The 24279-nt window shown below is 40.0% G+C and overlaps 1 protein-coding gene across 9 annotated transcripts in view; it reads right to left on the reverse strand.

Moving 5' to 3' along the window:
* EYA1 (EYA transcriptional coactivator and phosphatase 1) overlaps nucleotides 1-24279 on the reverse strand; it is a 178368-nt gene that overhangs the window by 31508 nt on the left and 122581 nt on the right. For 7 of the 9 annotated variants that reach the window (XM_068984167.1, XM_068984163.1, XM_068984162.1 and 4 more), the window contains one exon: nucleotides 13796-13885. The exons of the other annotated variants lie outside the window; for them this stretch is intronic. In XM_068984167.1, coding sequence (XP_068840268.1) covers nucleotides 13796-13885 — 90 coding nt within the window. The remainder of the gene's footprint in view (nucleotides 1-13795; nucleotides 13886-24279) is intronic. 9 annotated transcript variants of the gene reach the window in all.

A 24279-nucleotide genomic window follows, 5' to 3' on the forward strand; every position in this document is an offset into this window, starting at 1 on the left:
CTTCTTAGTTGATTGTTTTTCCAAGAGGCAAACAAAATCACCAGATAATGTTGATCAAAAAACAGCATCCTCTCTGCCTGCCCCGGTCCTCTACCTGCCTTACAAAGGAGTAGCACACAATTAGTAGCAAGAAGAATCTGGGACTGAAAAGCCTTTCCTTAGAAATGCTGTTAGCATACTGGACTGGCTGAGCCCAGATAGAGGCTCTATTGTAACTGCCCCGAAATGGGAGAAGACTCCAGGGACCACAACTTAAGCACATTTGGGGGAAGTTGAAGTTACAGGCTTTCTCTTGCACTCGTCAATTTAAAAAAAAAAAAAAAAGAGAAAAGAAGACTTCTTTTTTCTCTACTAAGAAAACTTCCTATGAAGGTAAGTGAGTAAAATCTCCCAGACTGAAGATTACTGGGCACCTGTCAAAATGAAGAATCTAAACAAAAAGTCTGTCATAGGTGACACCAACAGGTCAATTTCTCAGGATTTTTAAATAAACTGACAGCCCTCAGCCAATTACATGAATTACCAGCCGAAGTGGCATGTCTGTTCGGTAAGCAGAAAAGGCACTTTACATGCAGAGGCCCACCAAGTGCCAGGCACTGACTGGGGCTCCAAATATTCTCCAACTGTACTGCACCTCTGAACCATCTCTGATGCTCACCAGGGTTGATGGGTGAAGCTCATGCATTCATTGTTCAGGTGAGGCCTAAACTTGGGCCTGAACTTCAAAGAAGTGTTCACTGTTTCCTCAGGCCACACTGCCTCCTAGTTGCTTCATCCATAGAACGAAGCCAGTATTTTATTTTATTCTATTTTTTAGGAAATAAAGCCAGTATTTTAAATAACGATAAATGGAATATAACCTTTAAAAGTGTGAATCAGTATGTTATACACCTGAAACTTACATATTCTTATACGTCAATTATACCACAATAAAAAATAATAAAAAAGAGACTTTGGTAAAACTAGCAAGATAGCTTCACAGGCAGGTCAGTTACCAGTTTGTTAGAACATCCACTTTTGTTTTACACATGTTATCAATGTATGTTGAGATTCTGTGTTGCCAAACAGAAATCTCACAAAGAGACCCCTGCTCTGAGATGTTTCTTTTTCACTCAATACGTTCTTCTTAGAATCTTAACTAATTTCATGAGTGATGACTTCAAACTCACTTTTCTCTGTTGAGCTTCAGACCTGCATTTACTACACTTGCTGGAGTCTGTCTGATGTACAGAACACACTTCAAATTCAACAACTCAAAAAACCTGTATTTAGCATCTTCCTCTTGGAGCCAGCTCACTGTCCTGGGTTTTCCATCTCTACCTTACTGTTCAAGCCTGAACTAAGATTCTGGTTTCCCAACCCAGTACATCGAATCTACTCCCACATCCTCTCCAGACTATTTTCTTAAGAGCTTCTCCATTTGCCCCCAGACTCTGTTCCCACAAACAAGCCCTGGTGATTTCTCCTCTAGAGTACTGATACCCCTCACTTCACGATGCAGTTCATCTCCATAGCAAAGATAAGCATTCGTTCATGATTACCCTGGGCATTCATATGACGTGGCACGTCCTTCGCAGAGTTTACAAAGCCTCTCATAATCTGGCTCCTCTGTCCTCTTATCTCCCAACTGCTTGGCATGCACTCTGCTTTGTGTGTGTGTTCGCTGCTCAATCATGTGCAACTCGTGGCAACCCCATGGACTGTAGCCCACCATGCACCTCTGTCCATGGAATTCTTCAGGCAAGAGGACTGGAGTGGATTGCCATTTCCTTCTCCAGAGGATCTTCCCAACCAGGGATTGAACCCTGGGCTCCTGAATTCCAGGTGGGATTCTTTACCATCTGAGCCAACACTTTAGATCTACTCAAACTGTTCCTAAATGCCGTGCTCTCTCGCCCCAAAGGTTACATACATCATGTGGAAGTCGTATCTCCTGCCTTCTTGTCTCGTCACTCCTCCCATAGGCTGGGTTGGTGATCTTGGTTTTGGACTCTGCTATCATTACATGTTTCCATCACTGTGGAGATTCACTGTGATATAACCGTTCCCTTACTTTTCTGTCTCCACCTCCCATCCTGACTCCTGAGGGTCCCATCCTGACTCCTGAGGGCAGTGACTATATTTCATCTCTTCTTCTCAATGCCTAGCATAGTGTCCAGGATGGAGTAAGCATGAGTAAATTTATAGCACTTTTTCTCTGTCACATGTGGATGTGTGTTAGGTGCTCAGTTGTCTCCAACTCTTTGTGACCCCAAGGACTGCAGCCTGGCAGGCTCCTCTGTCCACAGGATTCTCCAGGCAAGAATACTGGAGTGGGTTGCCATTCCCTTCTCCAGGGGCTCTTCCCAACCCAGGGGTCAAACCTGGGTCTCCTGCATTGCAGGCAGATTCTTTACCATCTGAGTCACCAGGGAAGCTGCAATGTAGATAGACAGAGGCAGCTAAAATAATATTTTTGTCTACTCAACAATAGGAATTTACAAGTACATCCGTCTGTCCATCATCTAACAATCAAGCAATCTATTTACCCACCTACCTCCAAACCTTTTCAAAACAGATTTTAGGTTTGCTTGAGCAACTACTAATAGTAGAGTACAACATATAAACGAAGCTAACAAATAACACATTGGAGACAGTATGTTCTGTTAATGGGATCTGCTATATGACAATGGCGTGTGACAGCATCAACATGCCACTATTTCCTTTACGTTGCTGCAGAGAAATTGCCAGGTTATGGGACATGGCTAGAGAGGTTTGTGTAATGATACTGAGGTAGGAAATCCCTTTTCCCATCTTAGCTTTACTATTACCTAATCAAGATGTGAAGAGCCAATTCATTGGAAAAGACTGATGCTGGGAAAGATTGAGGGCAGGAGGAGAAGGGGGCAACAGAGGATGAGATGGTTGGACGGCATTATCGACTCAATGGACATGCGTTTGAGCAAACGCCAGGAGGTAGTGAAGGACAGGGAAGGCTGGCATGCTGCAGTGCATGGGGTCGCAGAGTCAGACACGACTGAGTGAACCACCACCACCACCACCACCACCAAGTGGCTTTGGGCAAAAATCACATCATTTCAATTGCCTACATGTGTACCCTGCAGATAAGAAGACTGAGTTTCCAATGCTGATAGAGGTCAAGGTTAATGCTCTGTACTGATGTGAGAAGAGTTTCCCTTTAGCCAGCTTCTCCCTCTGCGTCACTCTGCACACGGCAAGGCTCTGCTCTATGACACAGACACCACTAGCAAGGCCCACAAGTCAAGTCTTCAAAACATGAGGCAAGAAGAGGACAAGAAAAGGCAATCAGCACAACCCAAGAAACACATTTCTTTTGGCCAAGAAGCCAGCATCCTTGTTTTCTATGAAGGGACAGCACAGGGTGAGTGGAGCCAGACACAAGAGCTATTTAACTGCCCCAAAGGAACCTTCCCTCTTGGAACTGGGGGTGGGGGAACAACACAGAGGAGGAAAGAACAAAAGGAGTGCACTGGATCCGTCTGCATTTGCAAACTGAACATCAGCAGAATTTCTGTTGTTTTCGTGTGATTTCTGTTGGAATTCTACATGGGAATTTTGGCAGCAAACCACTTATTATTTCAAAATTTTCATTCCCTATCTATTCCCTAAGCCACCCCCTCTTCTTTCTCCATGGCCCTACTCCAATTTTTGCATCAAAGATACTCAGGAAAGAACAGCAGATTGGACTTCCTTAGTGCCTCCTGTGTGTCAGAGCTAGTTCTATGCACCTAACAGATGTTTAAGGGGGACTTCCCTAGCAGTCAGGTGGTTAAGACTCTGCACTTCCACTCCACTGCAGGGGGCATGTGTTCGACCGGTGGATGGGGAGCTGAGACACCACATGTTGCATGGTCCGGTCAAGGAAAAAAAAATTTTAATAGGTATTTATGTACTGAATCTTCATACTGACCCTAGGATACTATCATTATCCAATTTTAAAGATAAGAAATTGAGGCACAAAAGGGTCCCTCCAAAATGAATGAATACTTAAGTTCAACCTCCAGTACCCTAGAATCGTAAGATGTGCTGTGCTATGCTTAGTCGCTCAGTCGTGTCCAACTCTTTATGACCCCATGGACTGCAACCTGCCAGGCTCCTCTGTCCATGGGATTCTCCAGGCAAGAATACCAGAGTGGGTTGCCATGTCCTTCTTCGGGGGATCTTCCTGACCCAAGGATCGAACCCAGGTGTCCTGCATTGCAGGCGATTCTTTACAATCTGAGCCATCAGGGAAGCCCAGAGTTGTAAGATAACATGCTGCATAAATGCAGGGCTTTGAGTCAAGTTGGAATAGTTGATTATAATTATTCAACAATTTTCTAATTATAAGAAATAGTAACTACAGAAAAGAAAAATATAAAGAGAACTTATAGTTTAGTTTATGGTCGTGTTATGCCCACTGGTGGTAGCTTAGTTGCTAAGTTGTGCCTGACTCTTGTGAGCTCATGGATGGTAGCCTGTCAGGTTCCTCTTCACATGGAATTCTCCAGGTGAGAATACTGGAGTGGGTTACCATTTCCTTCTCCAGGCGATCTTCCTGATCCAGGGATCAAACCCAGGTCTTCTGCATTGGAGGCAGATGCTTTACGGACTGAGCCATCAGGGAAGCCCACTATCCAGAGATAAATCCTTTATTGTAGAATTTATTTATTTTTGATAACATTTTTAATGTGAAAAATTGTTTATCTTCTTTTGGATGTATATACCTTAAAAAAAAACCTTAAACTGGAACTACACTGAATATCATTTTATATCATACCTCTTGCACCTCCACTGTGTTTTGCCACATTTTGAAAATATGACTTACAAAAAGAATAATACCAAAATTTCATCTCTTGGACAATTTCAATTATTTTTAGGACTTGTGATTAGACATTTACTTTTAAAAAGTTAATGTCTGCAAATTATTAAAAGTAGTGCTCACTGTAGACTATTACTTTCAAAATTTTGGAAAAAAAATTAAAAAGACATAGGAGAGCCTTCTACCTACCAAATCTGGTGCTTAAGCTTCCAGTGGACGAGTCATGGTCCCTGCCATCAAGGGACTGATGGGGGAGGATAGAAAGGGACAGACAGAAAATCATGAGCTATGAGGGAGGTATTTTCACAATGAGAACAGCCTCTTCTTCCAGCATCTGTACCTGGCGACTCTTCCTTCCTTCTTACTGAAGTCCAGCTCTGTCACTGGTTTTCTGAATCCTATCCTCTTGCTACCCAAGGACTTGACTCTTTCTGCTGCTTCCTCTCCTTTCCACATAACTTATCATTTCTATTGGATCATTCCAACTGACACTCAAACACGTCTAAAATAGCTTGTTTTAAACCAACCTCCCCACACCATGATCCTATGATCCTCTCTACCTACAGCCCAACTCTTTGCATCTTGTCATTGTGGAAACGCCAATCAATCTTTCCTGTTTTCACTTCCTCAACTCTCCTTTTATCTTCAACCCACTTCCATTGGACTTACATGTTCTGCTTAATGAAATGGTGCTTATCACAGTCATTACCAACCAATATCCTGGGCAGATCCAACAGTCACTCGACACAGTAGTGAACACCCCTCATTCTGGAAATACTATTCTCCAGGTCTTTGTGATGCCTCGTACTTTCCCACCTACCTCACTGTACACTCCTTACCACTTTCTCTTGCAAGTTCTTCTTTCTTGGTCCTATTTCTAATTGTCTGAGTGTCTAATGCCCAATCCTACACCCTCTTACCCTTTCCCCTTTGAGATGATATATCATCTTATGCCTTTATGACCCCCACTACACCTTTCCATTTTCTTCTCTCCTCTGAGACCCCAACCTAAATGTTCATAACCTCTTGATCTGGATGTTGAATAGGTATTTCAAACTTAATCTGCTCATTTCAGAAGAGTCGAGGACAGCTCTTTCCCCGGTCTTACTACTACAAACCCACCCATCCTCATCTCAGGTACGATGACCATCCATCTAGATACTCAGGTCAACAGCTAGTGGCCATCCTTAACTCTACTTTCTCTCTCCTCCCACATCTTGTCTAGTAGCAGATCCTGCCAGGGCTTTCGCCAAATTATATGTCAATCTTCCAACTTTTCATCATGTCTGGAAATGCTACAGTCTCAGCCAAAAGCAGCTGTCTCTTAACTGGTCTCAATGATTCTAGTTCCTTATATAATCAGACCAGTCATTTAAAAGTGTAAACACAAGTCGACCATATTCATGCTAAAAACTCTCTAATGGCTTCCCACTGCAATTGGAAATAAATCCAACTTTCTTTACTACAATCTACAAAGCCCTTTTTGATCCAGATCCTGTAACTTTCCCCCACTCACTCTGCTCCAACTACATGGATGACCTTGTTTATTTCTTGAAGAAGCAAAATGTATTCCCACCTCAGGGCCTTTGCACAGGTCATTCCCTTTCCAGAATGTCTTCCTGCTGTTCCAGGTGCTTCTTCCCACCTTCCTGGTTTCTCTACAAATGTCCTCTCTTAAACCAGAATTGAAAGAGACACATGTACCCCAATGTTCATCGCAGCACTGTTTATAATAGCCAGGACATGGAAACAACCTAAATGTCCATCAGCAGATGAATGGATAAGAAAGCTGTGGTACATATACACAATGGAGTATTACTCAGCTGTTAAAAAGAATACATTTGAATCAGTTCTGATGAGATGGATGAAACTGGAGCTGATTATACAGAGTGAAGTAAGCCAGAAAGAAAAACACCAAAACAGTATACTAACACACATATATGGAATTTAGGAAGATGGCAATGATGACCCTGTATGCAAGACAGCAAAAAAGACACAGATGTGTATAGTGGACTTTTGGACTCAGAGGGAGAGGGAGAGAGTGGGATGATTTGGGAGAATGGCATTGTAAAGTAAAGAAAAGAAAAAATAAAAATTAAAAAAAAATAAAAATAAAAAAAATAAAAGTAAATAAATCAAGTAGTATCCCAAATGTCCTCTCTTCAAAGACACCTCTTCCCACACATCTCAGCTAAAGATATCCCAGTCTGCAACATCCCTTATCCAATTACTCTTCTGATTTTCTTCCTACACATATCTCTACCTGAATCTATTTACAATAAAAATGTTTATTTTATACTTGCCCTCCAGAGCACATGCTCCATGAGGGCAGTAACCTTGATTTAATCATTGCTGCATCCTCAGCACCTACAACTGTGCTTGACACCTAACAATTAATAAATATATATTGGCTAGTAAATGAAGTGTCTCAGTGTTGGAGCATCACAGAGAAACAGCATTTATAACTGCAAAAAAAACATCCAAACTGGCAACATTTTAACGTATTTAACTCTGCTTATTGTATAATAAGTCATAAGTGCTAAAATCATCATCATACAGTATAGTATGATTTATTTTGCTGACTGTTCATTTTAAAACTTAAAGTTACATGCTGCTGCTCAGTCGCTCAGTTGTGTCCAACTCTTTGTGACCCCATGGACTATAGCTCACCAGGCTCCTCTGTCCACAGGATTTCCCAAGCAAGAATACTGGAGTGGCTTGCCACTCCCTTCTCCAGCAGATCTGCCCCACCCAGGGATCGAGCCTGTGTCTCCTATGTTTCATAACAGCAGTTTTTAAAATTTCCCTCCAATTTCTTTAACATTCCATACTTTAAGAAAAATTAATAAATTAAAAAAATATATTAGGTTTACAGCAAAACTGACCAGAAAATGACAGACTCCATACACTCCTTGCTCCCACACACCCATAAGGTCCCCTGCTGTTGACATCTCACACCAGAGTGGTACATTTGTTACAATCAATGAACCTATATTGACACATCTTCACCACCTGAAGCCCACAGTTTACATTAGTGTTCAACTTTGGCGTAGTACATTCTACAGGTTTATACCCACCACTGCAGAATCATACTGAATAGTTTCACGGCCCTAAAAATCTTCCGTGCTCCACCTAATTCATCTCTCTTTACTCCCACTCCCTGGCAACTAGCTGATCCACAGTTTTGCCTTTTCCAGAGTATCAAATAGTTGGACTCATTCAGTATGTAGCCTTTCCAGATAATTTGCCATACATTTTAAAATCAAGGCTACACTGTACTGCACAGTCTATTTTTAAAACTTGGAACTGACCATGAATATTTTCCCTATATTTAATAAGCAGTTTTAAAACAATTTTCAGTGAGGATGTAGCATTAACCACTATTCATCTATTTTAGAATTTTAAAAATATATTTCCATATTTTATTGGTTAAAAAAAAAAAACTACCGTGTGAGAGATACAGCGTGGAGTTGAGTGGATTTCTAGAAAGCACTGAACCTGAGTTAGAATCTGCCACTCAGTAGCTGTGTGGCCTTACACAAGTTTTGTTTTAGCCACTCTAAGCTTCTCTTGGATATTCTATAAAAAGGAGATAATACCAGTGCTCCTATCCTAGAAATATAAGGGTATTAAGTGGGATAATGTATGTAAATCACATAGGACAAGTGTTCAGTAAATGTTTATTATTCTATCAATTCTCTGCCTATAACTGTTTTCTTAGAATAGAAGTTAAAAGTGAAACTACTGAGTAAAAGGATCAGTACCTTAAGGTTCTGACGTATTATTATCAAGCCACCTTTCTGAAAACTGTACTAATTTATACCCTTATCAGTAACATAAGTGGTCATCTCACTGCACTCTAGAGACTATATTACTGATTTTAAATCTTTGCTAATTTGGTGGGCAAGAGGCTGAGCACTCACTCTGACATTTTTGATTACTAAAGGTGAAATCCAACATTTGTTTTTTCTTTATATATTGAAAATTCAAATGCTTTTCTCTTGTGTATTATCTGTTTACGTCATTTGCTAATTTCTTTAGGCTTTCCTTAGTGCACTGCAACAATACTTTTTATTGGTTAAAAATAATTTTGTCTTTTAATATTATCTATAGTTTTCAAAAAATAGTGTTTGTTTTCTTCCCTGACTACAAAAGAAATAAGTATACGTTATAGAGAGTTTGAAATACACATAAAAGTATAAGTAAGAAAACAATCAAACCTCTAACTGCAGGTAAAAATACTGTTAAAATTCTACAGAACATCTTTCAATCTATCTTTGTTCCTCCATTAATTCTAGGTGAATTATACTTTTCTATTAAAAAAATCAACTTGCAAATTAGCTTACAGCTCTTCCACTTTTAGAAGCATAAACATTAGGACAGAATACTTCACTTCAGATCAAAAGTAATTAGCATGGCGTTCCTTCCTTTGAAAGAAGATTCTTTTCCTAGCTAAAAATCAATTTCTTAACAAGATATCAAAATAATTAACACACAATAACCTAAATTTTACAGTTATCCAAGTTTATACTAGTTATTCTAATTTATCCTAAGGTTAAATTATAATGAAGCCAAGAGGCAAATTAATTTCTTTCCTTTATAAGAAAATTTATTGCAGCTTACTTCCTTTCAAGTGTGGCATTACTTAGAGGCTGTCCATGGTGCCCTTCCTTGGTCTTTGAGTTATCAAACCCAGGTCTATTGAGATCAGAACCTTAGTCCCAGGCCTTTTTTAAATAAAAAATTATGAAAACGAGGAGCTGTAAGAGTAAATGCTTTGAAAATCAGACCTGGGATAGGAGTCCACACGTTAAAGGCTCAAGAAAGGACTGTGGCATTCACATTGCAGAGCTCAACACCAAAGAGTCCTCTGGGCCGTCTCAACGAACCAACATACTAGGAGAGTGAGGCAGAAAGATACAACACAGCTCCACCCTTGACGAGGAGAACATGGTGTGCACAGCCCTGAAGACAAGAGGTGAGGTCCTTCTGAAATGGAGCAAGACCCTATGGTCCTCGCGCCCCCTGTCCCCTGCCTGCCGTTTCGCCTGGGGAAAAACTAGCTAAAGAATAAGTTTAATCAGAGAAGTGAGAAGGTGCAAAAATGAAGGAAAATAGTCAAAGGAGACTAAATAATAATAATGTACTCATTAAGCATAGTCAAGGACCTTTGGTTCCTTCTCAAGGGCTAAGATATCCTGTGAGCTGTCTTAGAGATACTGAAACTCCCACCAGGTGGAAGAAGTTAACTACTTGTGACCAGACTGTAGCCAGGACATAAGCTGCCACAACTCTAAGAACTGGCCTCAAAGAAATGGAAACAAACCGACCCTGGAACTGAAGATTAACTGTATCTAAAACAATCAAGATGAAGCGGATCAGTCAACCGATGACCAGTTTCACGAAGACTGTCAAAGGTGCCTGTGCTGTTTCTACTTGTAGCCCCTCCCTCAGCCTATAAAAGTTCTTGCCCCCTGATTGTCAGTGGGGAGCAGTCGGCCTATGGACATGGGTCCACCCTTCCCTCGGTTGTCAGCACTGAAATTAAAGCAAGCTTTCCTTTTGACCAACCTGGCCTCTTTATTGGCTTCTGAGCAGCGAGCAGCCAGACCCCACTTTCTGTTACACTTCTGCTTCTCCACCTTGACCCCTGTAGCCTGAGAGAAAGAGTCTCAGAGGCTACCACGTTGATACAAAATCAGTTAGGATGGCAACCGTAATGTCAGCGAGATGATACCACTTAACACCAGACAGACAGAGAAAACTCAACATAAATTTGTGCCTTACTTTTCTTTAGACTTATATCCATCAAATATCTTCCTGTAACTGTGGAGAAATCCAGTAGGAGAACCGATAAAAGGCAAGTTAAACTGAAATGTTATCATATTCAGAAGGCCCATCACCTTTCAATAAATAACCAACAGAAAGAGCTCTTTCTCCATTCAGTCAGAGAGAGACAGGCTTTACTCAAGAAGCTGGAAAAGAAATCCTCCAATTTCATACCGTCGTTCATAAAAAATGACTTTCCATAATAAGCATCATAGGATTGCACACGGAGACCTTTGGTAAAATGATACAGAGGGCATTAGACGTGGACATAGGAAAGTCAGGAGTGCATGGAACTCAAGTCTAAACCCTTCTCTGGCAGGGTCGGGGGCTGGAATAGTATTTTCTTTGATAATTGTGTCTCTCTGTCACTCATGTTCCTTCACATGTCAAGTATTTTTAATGGCTCAAAAAACCAAGATTTCTCTTTTCTATTTTTTTTCCTTAAGTGTCAACAGAATTAATTTAAATTGTGATTGCTTTTATTAAAAATTGTCAGTAAGCGAGATGACAAGATTTCTAAAACTAAAAACGGGTAACTTTTTAACACCTTAAAGTACAATGAAGATATTTGTAAATTACTTTAAAATCATATCTAAAATTTCCCAAGTAATATTCTAATAAACATTTTAAGCAACTATTTTTATAACATTAAGAATTGTCACTGGAAGCTCCTCACAGTGTGTTTCTTTATTCAGCATCTTTTATAAGTCACAGCTGCAAACTAACCAAATTATACAGACAGGCTGGCAAAAAGTTAAAATTTTAAAAGAAAGTGAGGCTACAGTCAACAATCAGAGTTCAGAAATCACACATCAAGCTAACCAACAGACTATTAATTTCCATAACATTACTAGTACTCTAGATCTTCAAAAGCTAAAAACATGTAATTAAAATATATTAAAATAGTAATGCCCCTTACCACAGTGCACTGCTAACTGGAGTGTGAAATCAGGCATTACCACATCATTTTTGCCTGATGAGATAATTTTGGTTTTCTAAAGAGTATTAAACTAATACATTTATTTTTGCCAGGAAATAATTTCACTCTTTAGTTTGAAAGAAACTAATACTTGTAGTAACCACTCTCAGCTTTGTTGAATTACAAAAATATAAAATGAAAGATTGAAATAAGTTTAAGAACCAATTTATTTTTTAAACATTGTGCAAATCTAGAGCAATGGCTAAGTGAATCCTTCATTTATACTTTTGCTGACACCTTTATATTACTCTCAGGTAAAATAATGTAAAGCCAACTGTGGTAAAGTTAACAAGCTTAAATAATTTTTCACTATTGATTTTCATATGTGGTTGAATTAGTCCTTTATCCTGTTTTCTACTTGACTTATAAGAAAGAGTCCTCAAGAATAAAATCTGGTATTTCAGTATCTTTATGGATCCTTAGTTCTTTTTTAAAATTTAGGCTTATGAAAAAACTACATCCATCACAAATCTAAACTAGGACTTTTAATATTTACTTTTATTTCAGACCTTCTCTGTATAGTTCAGCATGAATAATGTTAGTAAACAAATAAAAATCTGACTATTACATCCAAACTGAGTTTGGAAGCTTCTCTGTCTTATATTACACCGTTATTACTTTGTCTAACTTCTCACTTTTCACCACATAGTTCTGGCATTGCACAGACTAGCTTTGGCATTTTTAAGAAGGTAGAGTTTAAAAACAATAGAAAATTACTGCTAATTTCTTCTTGATGGATGCTATTAACACCTATTAATATCAGTAAGAGTAACAAGGCTGAATCCAAAATATCAATCTAGTCTGAATCATTGGAAACAAAAGGAAACTCAAGAAAGGAATTTTAATGTATTAGTAAAATATAGAATGTTTTGTTGCTGTTCTCTTATGAAGGGAATCACAACCAAATATCAGAAACAGCTTTTGAAAATAAGTATGATTATTAAGCTTTTCTAAAGGAATTAGGAAATTGTCACTCCCCCTTGGAATATTTCTACCTTAAAAATAGTAAGACCTTACATATAATTTCCTTAAGGAAAGCAAGCACATTAAATGCCAAAAAAAATCTGTATTTTACTCTATGTGTAAAAATAAATATTTCACTAAAGGAATGGAGGAAAAATGAAGCACATTTAAATAATTTCATTGCACTGGAAGTTGCCAATTCGTCTGTGAGTAGTTTCATTGCAGATGAAAAGAAATCAAAATACAGGACAGATGTTGAACAAACCACATTTAAATTCTGTCACACACTAGCATTTTTAAAATGATTTTGGCTCATCTATGAAATAAGGTGCATTTTCCTTGATTTTGAAAAGGGGAAACATCAGGAAATATTTAAAGGCCAATTGCTGCCAATTAACTTTGATCAGTAAAAGTTCTATTTGAATCTTTCAGATTCTTCTCCTGTCTGAAATAACATACATTTATAAAATCTAGCAAAACAACAACCTGATGATTAATGCCTCTTGGCAGCCCTACCACTAGCTTGCTTAATAGCAGGATTTAAACAAACAACTATCTCTATCAAGGAGAGAGTGAAAATAGGCATATTTTCTCATAGTGTAGACATGAAAACCAATATTCTGAAAAATGCTTCCAACCAAGATCAGCACGTTTGTCGCTGCCCATAACACATTTTACTAGCCACTGTATAAAAATTTCCTCCCGAACTATGAAGGACAAATAAAACCATCAGCAGTTTGACATAAGGAATCCTGGCAATCCCAAGCGTAGAGGCTTGACTAAACTGTTATACAACCAGCTGGACTAGCCTGACAGAAAAGCACCTGGCTCAATGTGACAGGAGTCTGACATGGATAACATATAACACATGCAAGGATCACTAAAGGTAACACATCTCAACAGTGATTATTAACTGAGAAATCTGTACTCCTGATAATCAGCACAGTTTCACATTAAAGATTCTTGCCATCAACCGTTAACCCGTATCAATGGTTCCACAGAATCAAACTTTGAAACACAACAACCAACGTAAAGCAAAACAAATTCCACGAAGGCAAAACACATCACCATATAATCAATAATTATGCTACCTCACCACTCCAATTATATGTTCGAAAAATAATATTCCACTGTTATTTCAGGACCAATCATGCATTTCCAAACACGCAACATGAAGAGTACATAAAAGAATCCTAACTTACTTCCAAATCATTAAAAAATAGATGAGTGTCGGCCAAGTTGAAAATCATTTCTTCCATTCGCAGTCCAAGGGAAACTGAAGTAGGTGGATCCTGAAAGAAGAATTTTACAGGTCAAGACCATATCTCCATCAGGGTACAGGAAATAAAGTGTCTCATCGAGAGGGACTTTACATCAGGATAGGCCACAAGACCTGGGCTCCAGTCTTTGTCAGATTATGTGGCTTATTCTGTATTTGGACTTCAGTGACTTATTTCATTTGAAATGTGCCTCTAATGTTGTTGGTACTTTGCCTAACAAAGAAAATATAAACTCCAGGGTTACTCAGACATGTAGAGTGGAGGAAATTCACCTTCACACAACTGTTTCAGAAGCAAGGGAATCAGTGACTCAGGAAGACACGTTTTTTATGTTCTACTATAACTCATACTAACTACTGCGGGCAAGAATCCCTTAGAAGAAATGGAGCAGCCCTCATAATCAACAGAAGAGTCTGAAATGCAGTTCCTGGGTGCAGTCTCAAAAAGGACAGAATGATCTCTGTTCGTTTCCAAGGCAAACCATTCAATATCACAGTAATTCAAGTCTATGCCCCAACCAGTACTACTGAAGGAGCTGAAGTTGAATGGTTCTATGAAGACCTACAAGACCTTCTAGAACTAACACTCAAAAAAGATGTCCTCTTCATTATAGGGCACTGGAATGTAAAAGTGGGATGTCAAGAGACACCTGGAGTAACAGGCAAATTTGGCCTTGGAGTACAAAATAAAGCAGGGCAAAGACTAATAGAGTTTTGCCAAGAGAACACACTGGTCATAGCAAACAGCCTCTTTCAACAACATAAGAGAAGACTCTACACATGGACATCACCAGATGATCAATACCAAAATCAGATTGATTATATTCTTTGCAGCCAAAGATGGAGAAGCTCTATACAGTCAGCAAAAACAAGACCAGGAGCTGATTGTGGCTCAGATCATGAACTCCTTATTGCCAAATTCAGACTTAAATTGAAGAATGTAGGGAAAACCATGAGACCATTCAGGTATGACCTAAATCAAATCCCTTACAATTATACAGTAGAAGTGACAAATAGACTCAAGGGATTAGATCTGATAGACAGAGGGCCTGGAGAACTATGGATGGAGGTTCATGACATTGTACAGGAGGCAGTGATCAAGACCATCCCCAAGAAAAAGAAATGTAAAAAGCCAAAATGGTTGTCTGTGGAGGCCTTACCAATAGCTGAGAAAAGAAGAGAAGCGAAAGGCAAAGGAGAAAGGGAAAGATATACCTATATGACTGCAGAGTTTCAAAGAATAGCAAGGAGAGATAAGAAAGTCTTCCTCAGTGATCAATGCAAAGAAATACAGGGAAACAATAGAACAGTAAAAACTAGAGATCTCTTCAAGAAAATTAGAGATACCAAGGGAACATCTCATGCAAAGATGGACTCAATAAAGGACAGAAATGGTATGGACCTAACAGAAGCAGAAGATATTTAGAAGAGGTGGCAAGAATACACAAAAGAACTATACAAAAAAGATCTTCATGACCCAGATAACCATGATGGTGTGATCACTCACGTAGAGCCAGACATCCTGGAATGTGAAGTCAAGTGGGCCTTAGGAAGCATCACTACAAACACAGCTAGTGGAGGTGATGGAATTCCGGTTGAGTTATTTCAGATCCTAAAAGATGATGCTGTCAAAGTGCTGCATTCAACATGCCAGCAAATTTGGAAAACTCAGCAGTGGCCACAGGACTGGAAAAGGGCAGTGTTCATTCCAATCCCAAAGAAAGGCAGTGTCAAAGAATGTTCAAACTACCACACAATTGCACTCATCTCACACACAACCAAAGTAATGCTCAAAATTTTCCAAGCCAGGCTTCAACAGTATGTGAACCATGAATTTCTAGATGTACAAGCTAAATTTAGAAAAGGCAGAGGAACCAGAGATCAAATTGCTAACATCGGTTGGATCATCAAGAAAGCAAGAGTGTTCCAGGAAAACATCTACTTCTGCTTTATTGACTGTGCCTAAGCCTTTGACTGTGTGGATCATAATAAACTGTGGGAAATTCTTCAAGAGATGGGAATACCAGACCGTCTGACCTGCCTCCTGAGAAATCTGTATGCAGGTCAGGAAGCACCAGTTAGAACTGGACATGGAACAACAGACTGGTTCCTAAAGGGGAAATGAGTACGTCAAGGCTATATATTGTCACCTTGCTTATTTAACTTATATGCAGAGTACATCATGAGAAATGGTAGGCTGGATGAAGCACAAGCTGGAATCAAGATTACTGGGAGAAGTATCAATAACCTCAGATACGCAGATGACACCTTATGACAGAAGGTGAAGAACTAAAGAGACTCTTGATGAAAGTGAAAGAGGAGAGTGAAAACGTTGGCTTAAAGCTCAGCATTCAGAAAAGATCACGGCATCAGATTAAGATCATGGCATCTGGTCCCATCACTTCACGACAAATAGGTGGGGAACAGTGGAAACAGTGGCTGACTTTATTTTGGAGGGCCCCAAAATTACTGCAGATGGTGACTGAAATTAAAAGATGCTTGCTCCTTGGAAGAAAAGCTATGGCCAACCTAGACAGCATATTAAAAAGCAGACATTACTTTGCCAACAAAGGTCCATCTAGTCAAAGCTTTGGTTTTTCCAGTAGTTGTGTATGGATGTGAGAGTTGGACTATAAAGAAAGCTGAGCACTTAAGAATTGATGCTTTTGAACTGTGGTGTTGGAGAAGATTCTTGAGAGTCCCTCAGACTACAAGGAGATCCAACCAGCCCATCCTAAAGGAAATCAGTCCTGAATATTCATTGGGAGGACCAATGCTGAAGCTGAAACTGCAATACTTTGGCCTCCTGATGAGAAGAAATGACTCCCTGAGAAAAACCCTGATGCTGTGAAAGATTGAAGGCAGGAGGAGAAGGGGATGACAGAGGATAAGATGGTTGGATGGCATCACCAACTCAATGGACATGAGTTTGAGCAAGTTCTGGGAACTGGTGATGGAGGCATCACTGACTCAATGGACATGAGTTTGGGCAAGTTCCAGGAATTGGTGATGGACAGGGAAGCCTGTTGTGCTGCAGTCCATGAGGTCACAAAGAGTCGGACACAACTAAGGGACTGAACTGAACTGATAACCCATAATCCTGGGCTTCCCAGGTGGTGCAGTTGGTAAAGAATCCACCTGCCAATGCAGGAGATGCAAGGGACACAGGTTTGATCCCTGAGTCAGGAAGATTCCCTGCAATAGGAAATAGCAACCCACTCCAGTATTCTTGCCTGGAGAATTCCATGGACAGAGGAAGCTGGTGGGCTATAGTCCAGTTCAGTTCATTCGCTCAGTCGTGTCTGACTCTTTGCAGTCTCATGAACTGCAGCACGCCAGGCCTCCCTGTCCATCATCAACTCCCAGAGTTCACTCAGACTCACGTCCATCGAGTCAGTGATGCCATCCAGCCATCCCATCCTTGGTCGTCCCCTTCTCCTCCTGCCCCCAATCCCTCCTAGGATCAGAGTCTTTTCCAATGAGTCAACTCTTCGCATGAGGTGGCCAAAGTACTGGAGTTTCAGCTTTAGCATCATTCCTTCCAAAGAAATCCCAGGGCTGATCTCCTTCAGAATGGACTGGTTGGATCTAAGCCATGGGGGTACAAACAGTCTGATATGACTGAGCACCCATAATCAACATAATCCATGAAGTGTCTAAAACCACTGTCACAACTACCAGAAAACAGATACAATTTAGATAGATTTCAGAAGCACAGTAAATAGCAATTTTACTCCAGATGATAACTACCATTATTTTTTATTTATTCAGCCTGCCTCCCAATTGTGAGTGCACTCAAAATAGGAAGCGGTGGCCATTCTGACCAGCTGGCACCATGCCAACTCAGAAGGCTGATCTTGACATTCTTGTGACACTATTTAGTCATCAAACAGCCAGTACCACACACAGAGGGGAGCACCAGCATTCTCAACAGTGGCTTCTACCCAACACTTCAAGCCTTTGACACTAGTGATTGATGGTCTGTGCCACACAATCTATATCCTGATGACATCTGCCGGCATTGAGATGGGGAGTGTGGAGGTATTTAATGGTGTTACTATGTTCAAAATGCATCTCACCCACAAAGCAACAATGTTCACGGTGAACATCCTGACTGTGTGTGTGTAAGTCACTTAGTCATGTCCACTGTTTGCATCCCCATGGGGTACAGCCTGCCAGGCTCCTCTGTCCATGTGATTTTCTAGGCAAGAATACTAGAGTGGGTTACCACTTCCTTCTCCTGGGGATCTTCCTGACCCAGGGATCAAACATGGGTCTTCTGCACTACAGGCAGACTCTTTACCATTTGAGCTATCAGGAAAGCCTGCATAGTTAGTGAAAAGCAAACAAAAAATTCTGTAGAGAAAGTATTCAAGGATATAATGTGAGTTTTTCAAGTTTTTATTGGCATTCTAACAGCAATACCAACTTTCACCTTTATGGCATTTAAAATTTTTCCAAAGAACAATAATTTCTGATCTACTACTTAATAATCACAGCAAACCTTTGGATGTACAGGTATCATTTAGTGAGAGAAACTATGACTAGAGAAATTACACCTTCATGTCGCCCATCCATCTGGCTGGGGTGTAATATGTGTATCAACCAACTCTGAGTCTTGGAGTAGAGAACAAAAAACCCAGAGAAAGAAATAATCTTGCTTCCTAATACTGTCCAACATAAACCTTGCCCATTTTCTCTATTGTCTTCTAAACACACTGTCTTCATTTTAAAGCTCAAGATTTGCCTGTTTTACCCCCTACCCTGTAAGTATCTGAAGTGCATCAACAACCTAAAGCCCCATCTTCTCATGGGCTTTGATACATAGCAACAAGTGGTGGAAGAAGAACCTAGACCCAGGGGCCAAGCCCTACCCTTGTTCTTCTACTTTGGTGTCTTTAGCTCACTAAGCCTCAGTTTTCTCACCTAATAAATCAGATGGCTAGATAGCAAATACCAGATAGAATATTTTATCCCATAGAATTTTAAAAAAACCTCCATCTTTTAATTTGTCACAATCATAGGGGCTTCCCAAGCAGCTCAGAGGTAAAAGAGTCCACCTGCAATTCAGGAGCTACAGGAGATGCAGTTGATCCCTGGGTTGGGAAGATCCGCTGCAGGAGGGCATAGCAACCCACTCCAGTATTCTTGTCTGGAGAATCCCATGGACAGAGGAGTCTGGCGGGTTACAGCCCATAGGGTCGTAAAAAGTTGGACACGACTGAAACAACTTAGGATGCATATGTGTTTATATACATGGGAGAAAGGAGGGGCCTGAGACTCACTGGGTACAGCCATGGGCCAATCAACTGTGGCCAGGAAGGCAGAGTTAACCCCATCCCTGCAGGACCCATCCCACTAGCTCCCGTCTACCCCACCTGCATGAGCACCTGGATGCTCTTACCTTTGCAAGAGTCCCAGAGAAGGACAAGACGAGGTCTGAGGAAATACAGCAGGATGGTACTGCTAGCCTCAAATCCCCTCCCCCCAAGGCCTTCTCTGCCAGCTGACTGGCAGTGGAAAGGAGGCAGAAAACACATCATTGCCAAAAATCTGGGGTGAGATTGGTAAAAGGGCTGAGCAAATACCCCAGGGTTTTTGTAAGAAGGCATACAGAAAAGAAAAATACTTAGGCCAGCAGAGTGTCCAAGAGCTGTGTGTGGAGAGACAAATAAAAACAATTCCTTCAAATTTCCTGTGCAATCAGATGAACCTATTTGTGAGGCAGGAATAGGGACACAGATATAGAGAATAGATAGGTGTACACAGGGGAGGGGAGGGTGGGATGAACTAAGAGAGTAAGATTAACATATATACACCATCATGTGTAAAATAGCTAGCTAGTGGGAAGCTGCTATATGGCGCAGGGAGCTCAGCTCAGGGCTCTGTGATGATCTAGAGGGCTGGCATGGGGGTGGGAAGGAGGCTCAAGAGGGAGGGGATATATGGATACAGTTAGCTGATTCATCTATTGCATAGTAGAATCTAGCATAGCATTGTAAAGCAATTATTCTCCAGTTAAAAAAAAAAAAGGAAACACATTTCCTATGCAATGATTTAGCCTTGATCAATCTTCCCCTTGAGCTACCACCTAAAATCAATGAAATTTCATAGGTTGTAGAAGAATTAAAAACAGTTTACAAGTGAGTAAAGAAAAACTCTTATCGAATCTTGGTTTTATAGGAAAATTGCTCACTCACAAGAATTCCAAGTAGCAATAAGCATGCTAGGAAAAACAAATGCTCAAATACAGCCCAGAGCAGAATGGATCAGCAGGGAAAGTTCAAACAGTTGTTTCTGAAACAAACACCTGACTCAGGTGTGTCCTCCTTCTCGTTGAGGCCAATATAAATACACTGACTTATCTCGTAACCACGTCAATGAATCTTTTTATGTGGCCAGGCGGAAGAGACACATGGCAATTATTTAATTGGCAATTCTAGAATTTATGTGCCACGGTAGCATTACTTCTGAAAAACGATTATTTCTCCTTGATATGGTTGCTTATTTATACCACCATCAAAAGAATTACTCTATTGTTTGTGAATATATAGCATACTCAAACTTTTCTTCATAAATTACAGTAATGACCTGTGAGTCAGAATACTAATAAATTTTAAAGGCTCATTCAGTCTTGTGGTCAAATACAACACAGATGTTGGCCTTATTTACCTCTTAATGCTTTTCTCTTCTGTTATTAGCTGTCATTCCTTAACAGTTTTCCTACTGCCACTCCACCATACTATCAGGAAACATTACGACACCTAAAGAACAGCCTGATGATGAACTGGGATGGAAGAATTTTAGAATAGGAAGGGGATCAAGTCAAAAGCAGTATTCCTCAAATATTTTAAAATAATCCACAGCAAAATCTAACAGCATCTCTCTCTGTGTCACACACACACAGCTGAAATGTGTGTTTGGCAAAATGAGACTTTCCATACTGTGAGGAGCCTATTCTTCTATTTTCCATTTCATCGCCCATTAACGTGTCGAAGTCTATAGTTTGAAAAGCAGAATTCTAGAGAACATGTACTTTTGATTTCAGAGACAGGAAAACTAATTTGCAACTGTGTTACGATTTGCTTGTGATGCTGGGAAAGACTAAGGGCAGAAGGAGAAGAGGGTGACAGAGGATGAGATGGTTGGATGGCATCAGCGACTCCATGGACGTGAGTTTGAGCAAACTCCACAAGACAGTGACGGACAGGGGAGCCTGGAGCACTGAAGTTCATGGGGTCACAGGGTTGAACATGACCGAACGACTGAACGACAGCAACGGAGCTGTGAGGGTGCAAAGTTGCCTCACCCCAAGTGTTCTACCTGAAAGGAAAGGAGCTGGAAGAACAGACAGATAACCATGGTCACAGATTTACTCCACATTCGAGCAACTGGAGTCCTCATACCAAGGTTAGATTCGATCTTCCTATTATAATAATCTTTTAATATTTTCACATTTTCCAAACATGCCTGATACAAGTCAAATGTCACAAAAGCTAACATTGAACAGTTAATAAATGAGTCGCAGCTTGATGGCTTATTTTGGCATATTTAGAGGAAGAAAGGGGAAAAAAACACGTTTTTTAAGACCCAAACTGAGACATTAAAATCACCATGTTTTTGGCTAAATCTTACTTTTCTTGTACTTTGCAGTAACAAATTCCAGAGCTGCAGTTATGAAAGAGTGGTTTTTAAAACACCATTTTTTGCTCTATCACTTTTGAAAAATTATTTAGAACCTTGCTTCCGCTTCAGAGAAATATTTCATTTTAAGTAAAACTTGTTGCCGAATGTTTCCATTCTTCTCTGAATTTGACTCCTCAGTGGTATTTGCCACTCCTGTCGAATTTCTCTTAACATTTTTCCTTCTCTGATGTCTGTAACATCATGAACTGTTTTTCTGAGCATTGTCCTACAATCAGATTATCCATGCCCTATCCCTTAAGTGAGGTCAGTTCCTAGGACTGTTTTCATCTGTTCCTCACTCTATTTACACTGCCTACAGAACCCACACACTCACACCTTCAACCACCACCCCCATCCCCCTCTATTAAATCTTAGACCTCATTTGTAGGCCCATGTATCAATCGCCTATTGGTCATTGATACTCGATGTACCATGCTGTTGTTGTTGTTCAATCCCTAAGTCATTTACGACTCTTTGCAACCCCATGAACAGCAGCACGCCAGGCTTCTCTGTCCATCATTGTCTCCCTGAGTTTGCTGCCCACTGAGTCAGTCATACCATCCAACCATCTAGTCCTCTGTTGCCCCTGTTGTTGTCTTCTCCTCTTGCGCTCAATTTTTCCCAGCATCAGGGTCTTTTTCAATGAGTCAGCTCTTCGTATCAGGGGGCCAAAGTATTAGAGCTACAGCATCAGTCCTTCCAATGTACCATACAGTACTCGAAACTCAATGGGCTGCAATCTGGAGTCATCATATTCCCCACATTAAATGAATCACAACCTTCTGCTGCTTGGACCTAGAATTCATAACTTCCTTATATTTACCACCATTTTCTTTTTCCCCAGGCCCATATCTCTTTATAACTATCTGCAGTAGCCTCTCTCACTGGACTGGTCTTCTCGGGCTGTCAGTATGAAGACATCAAGGTCTCTGTTCAACCCCCATGCCCGCATCCTGCATCCTTGCCCAGGGCTTCTCCCACTGACCCTTCATCAGCCCATGGGTTTCCTCCATGGCTTCTCTCAGACAGGCTTGTCAGCTTCTGGGTACCACGGCTGTGTGTGCTCTTGTCTGTGGCAGAGTCATACCCCTGTATCTCTCTCCTCCATCCTTGAGACCATGCATAGTGTCTGGCCCAGGGCTTCCCCAAAGTTCGGTGCAGAAGTAAATGAATGACAGCAATAAACAGCAAGTATTTCAAATAATTCTAATTAAGAAAAAATATTAATTTTTATCTTTAGTTAGTATCCAGTATCAGTGAAAAAAAAAAACACACCTTAGGTACTTAGCTTAGGAGGAAAAATGGGTGTTTGACTCTCAAAATCATTCTATCTATCTAAATACTATTAAACACATTCATTCATAATTTGTACCTGATTAAAGAGCAGCTCATTTTTAGAAACAGCTGCTTACAAAGCCTTTCTTATCTATGTGATACACTAAATAAGACTAGCCTAAGAACAGCATCCAATTATTTATTTTTTAAACTCATCAGTGATTATGTGTTAATACATCTTGTGAAATATATTATCATGTGCTCTGCAACTTAGTTCCCTAGTAAAAATTGAACAGTCCAGTGAAGAAGCTCAAATAGGGAAAATATAATCAAATGTTTTATCATTTTTCTGGTTTAACAAAGAAACACTGTAAACTTACTACAGTTCTTATGTCCAGGAAATTCTACTAGCTGTTCCTTGCCAAAATAAGACAAACAGTATTCAGAGATAAAGCTATTTGCAGCAACATGGATGAACCCAGAGACTGTCACACTAAGTGAAGTAAGACAGGGAAAGAAAAAATAAATGTGATATCACTTATATGCGGATTCTAAAAAGTGATACAAATTAACTTATTTACAAAACAGAAATACTCACAGACATAGGAAACGTATGGTTAGCAAAGGGGAAAGGAGAGGAGGAGGGAGGGATAAATCAGGAGTTTGGGATTAAGAGATACACACCAGTACATATAAAACAGATGAACAGCAAGGACCTACTGTATAGCACAGGGAACTATAGTCTATATCTTGTAATAACCTATAATGGAAAATAATCTGAAAAAGAATATATATGAATATTTATATATACATATATATATGAATCACTTTGCTGTACACCAGAAACTAACATAACATTGCAAATCAACTATACCTCAATTTTTTTTAGATGGCAAATGTCTGCTTAAAGTCATGAAAATAAGGTGAAGGAACTCGTTGCAATGCGAGGCTACTCAAGGTTGCTTTGTGTAAACTGAAGATGGTTATGTCTACTTAAGAGAAAGCAATATTATACAGAAAAGTTAGGTCCAAGTCTAAAGCAATTCTTTTGCTCTCATCCTCTATCCAGTGAACCCCACAGCCTCAAGATCTTTTTCTCCTGTTTCTAGAACACAGAACTGCCCACAGAGATGAACGTTATTATCATCCTGTATCCAGATCATCAGCATCACCCCGGCCATCGTCATTCTTTTATTGTCTGTCACTTGATTTTTTTTCAGCCTGATCACTGCCATTTACATTAGGTCTTCATGTGATGAAAATGCTTTGAAGAGAAGAAACTCTAGACAAAATCAGTGCATAGAAATGCTGAAATACCACTAAATTCATCTTTCAGGGAGATTCATGTGTCAGTCTTGAATTAACATGTTGACAGTATATGCACTATTGATACTATGCATTAAATAGATAGCTAACAAGAACTAATGTATATACCTCAGAGAACTC

The sequence above is a fragment of the Capricornis sumatraensis genome, chromosome 11 (genome assembly GCF_032405125.1).
Source record: "Capricornis sumatraensis isolate serow.1 chromosome 11, serow.2, whole genome shotgun sequence".
Lineage (NCBI taxonomy): Eukaryota > Metazoa > Chordata > Mammalia > Artiodactyla > Bovidae > Capricornis > Capricornis sumatraensis.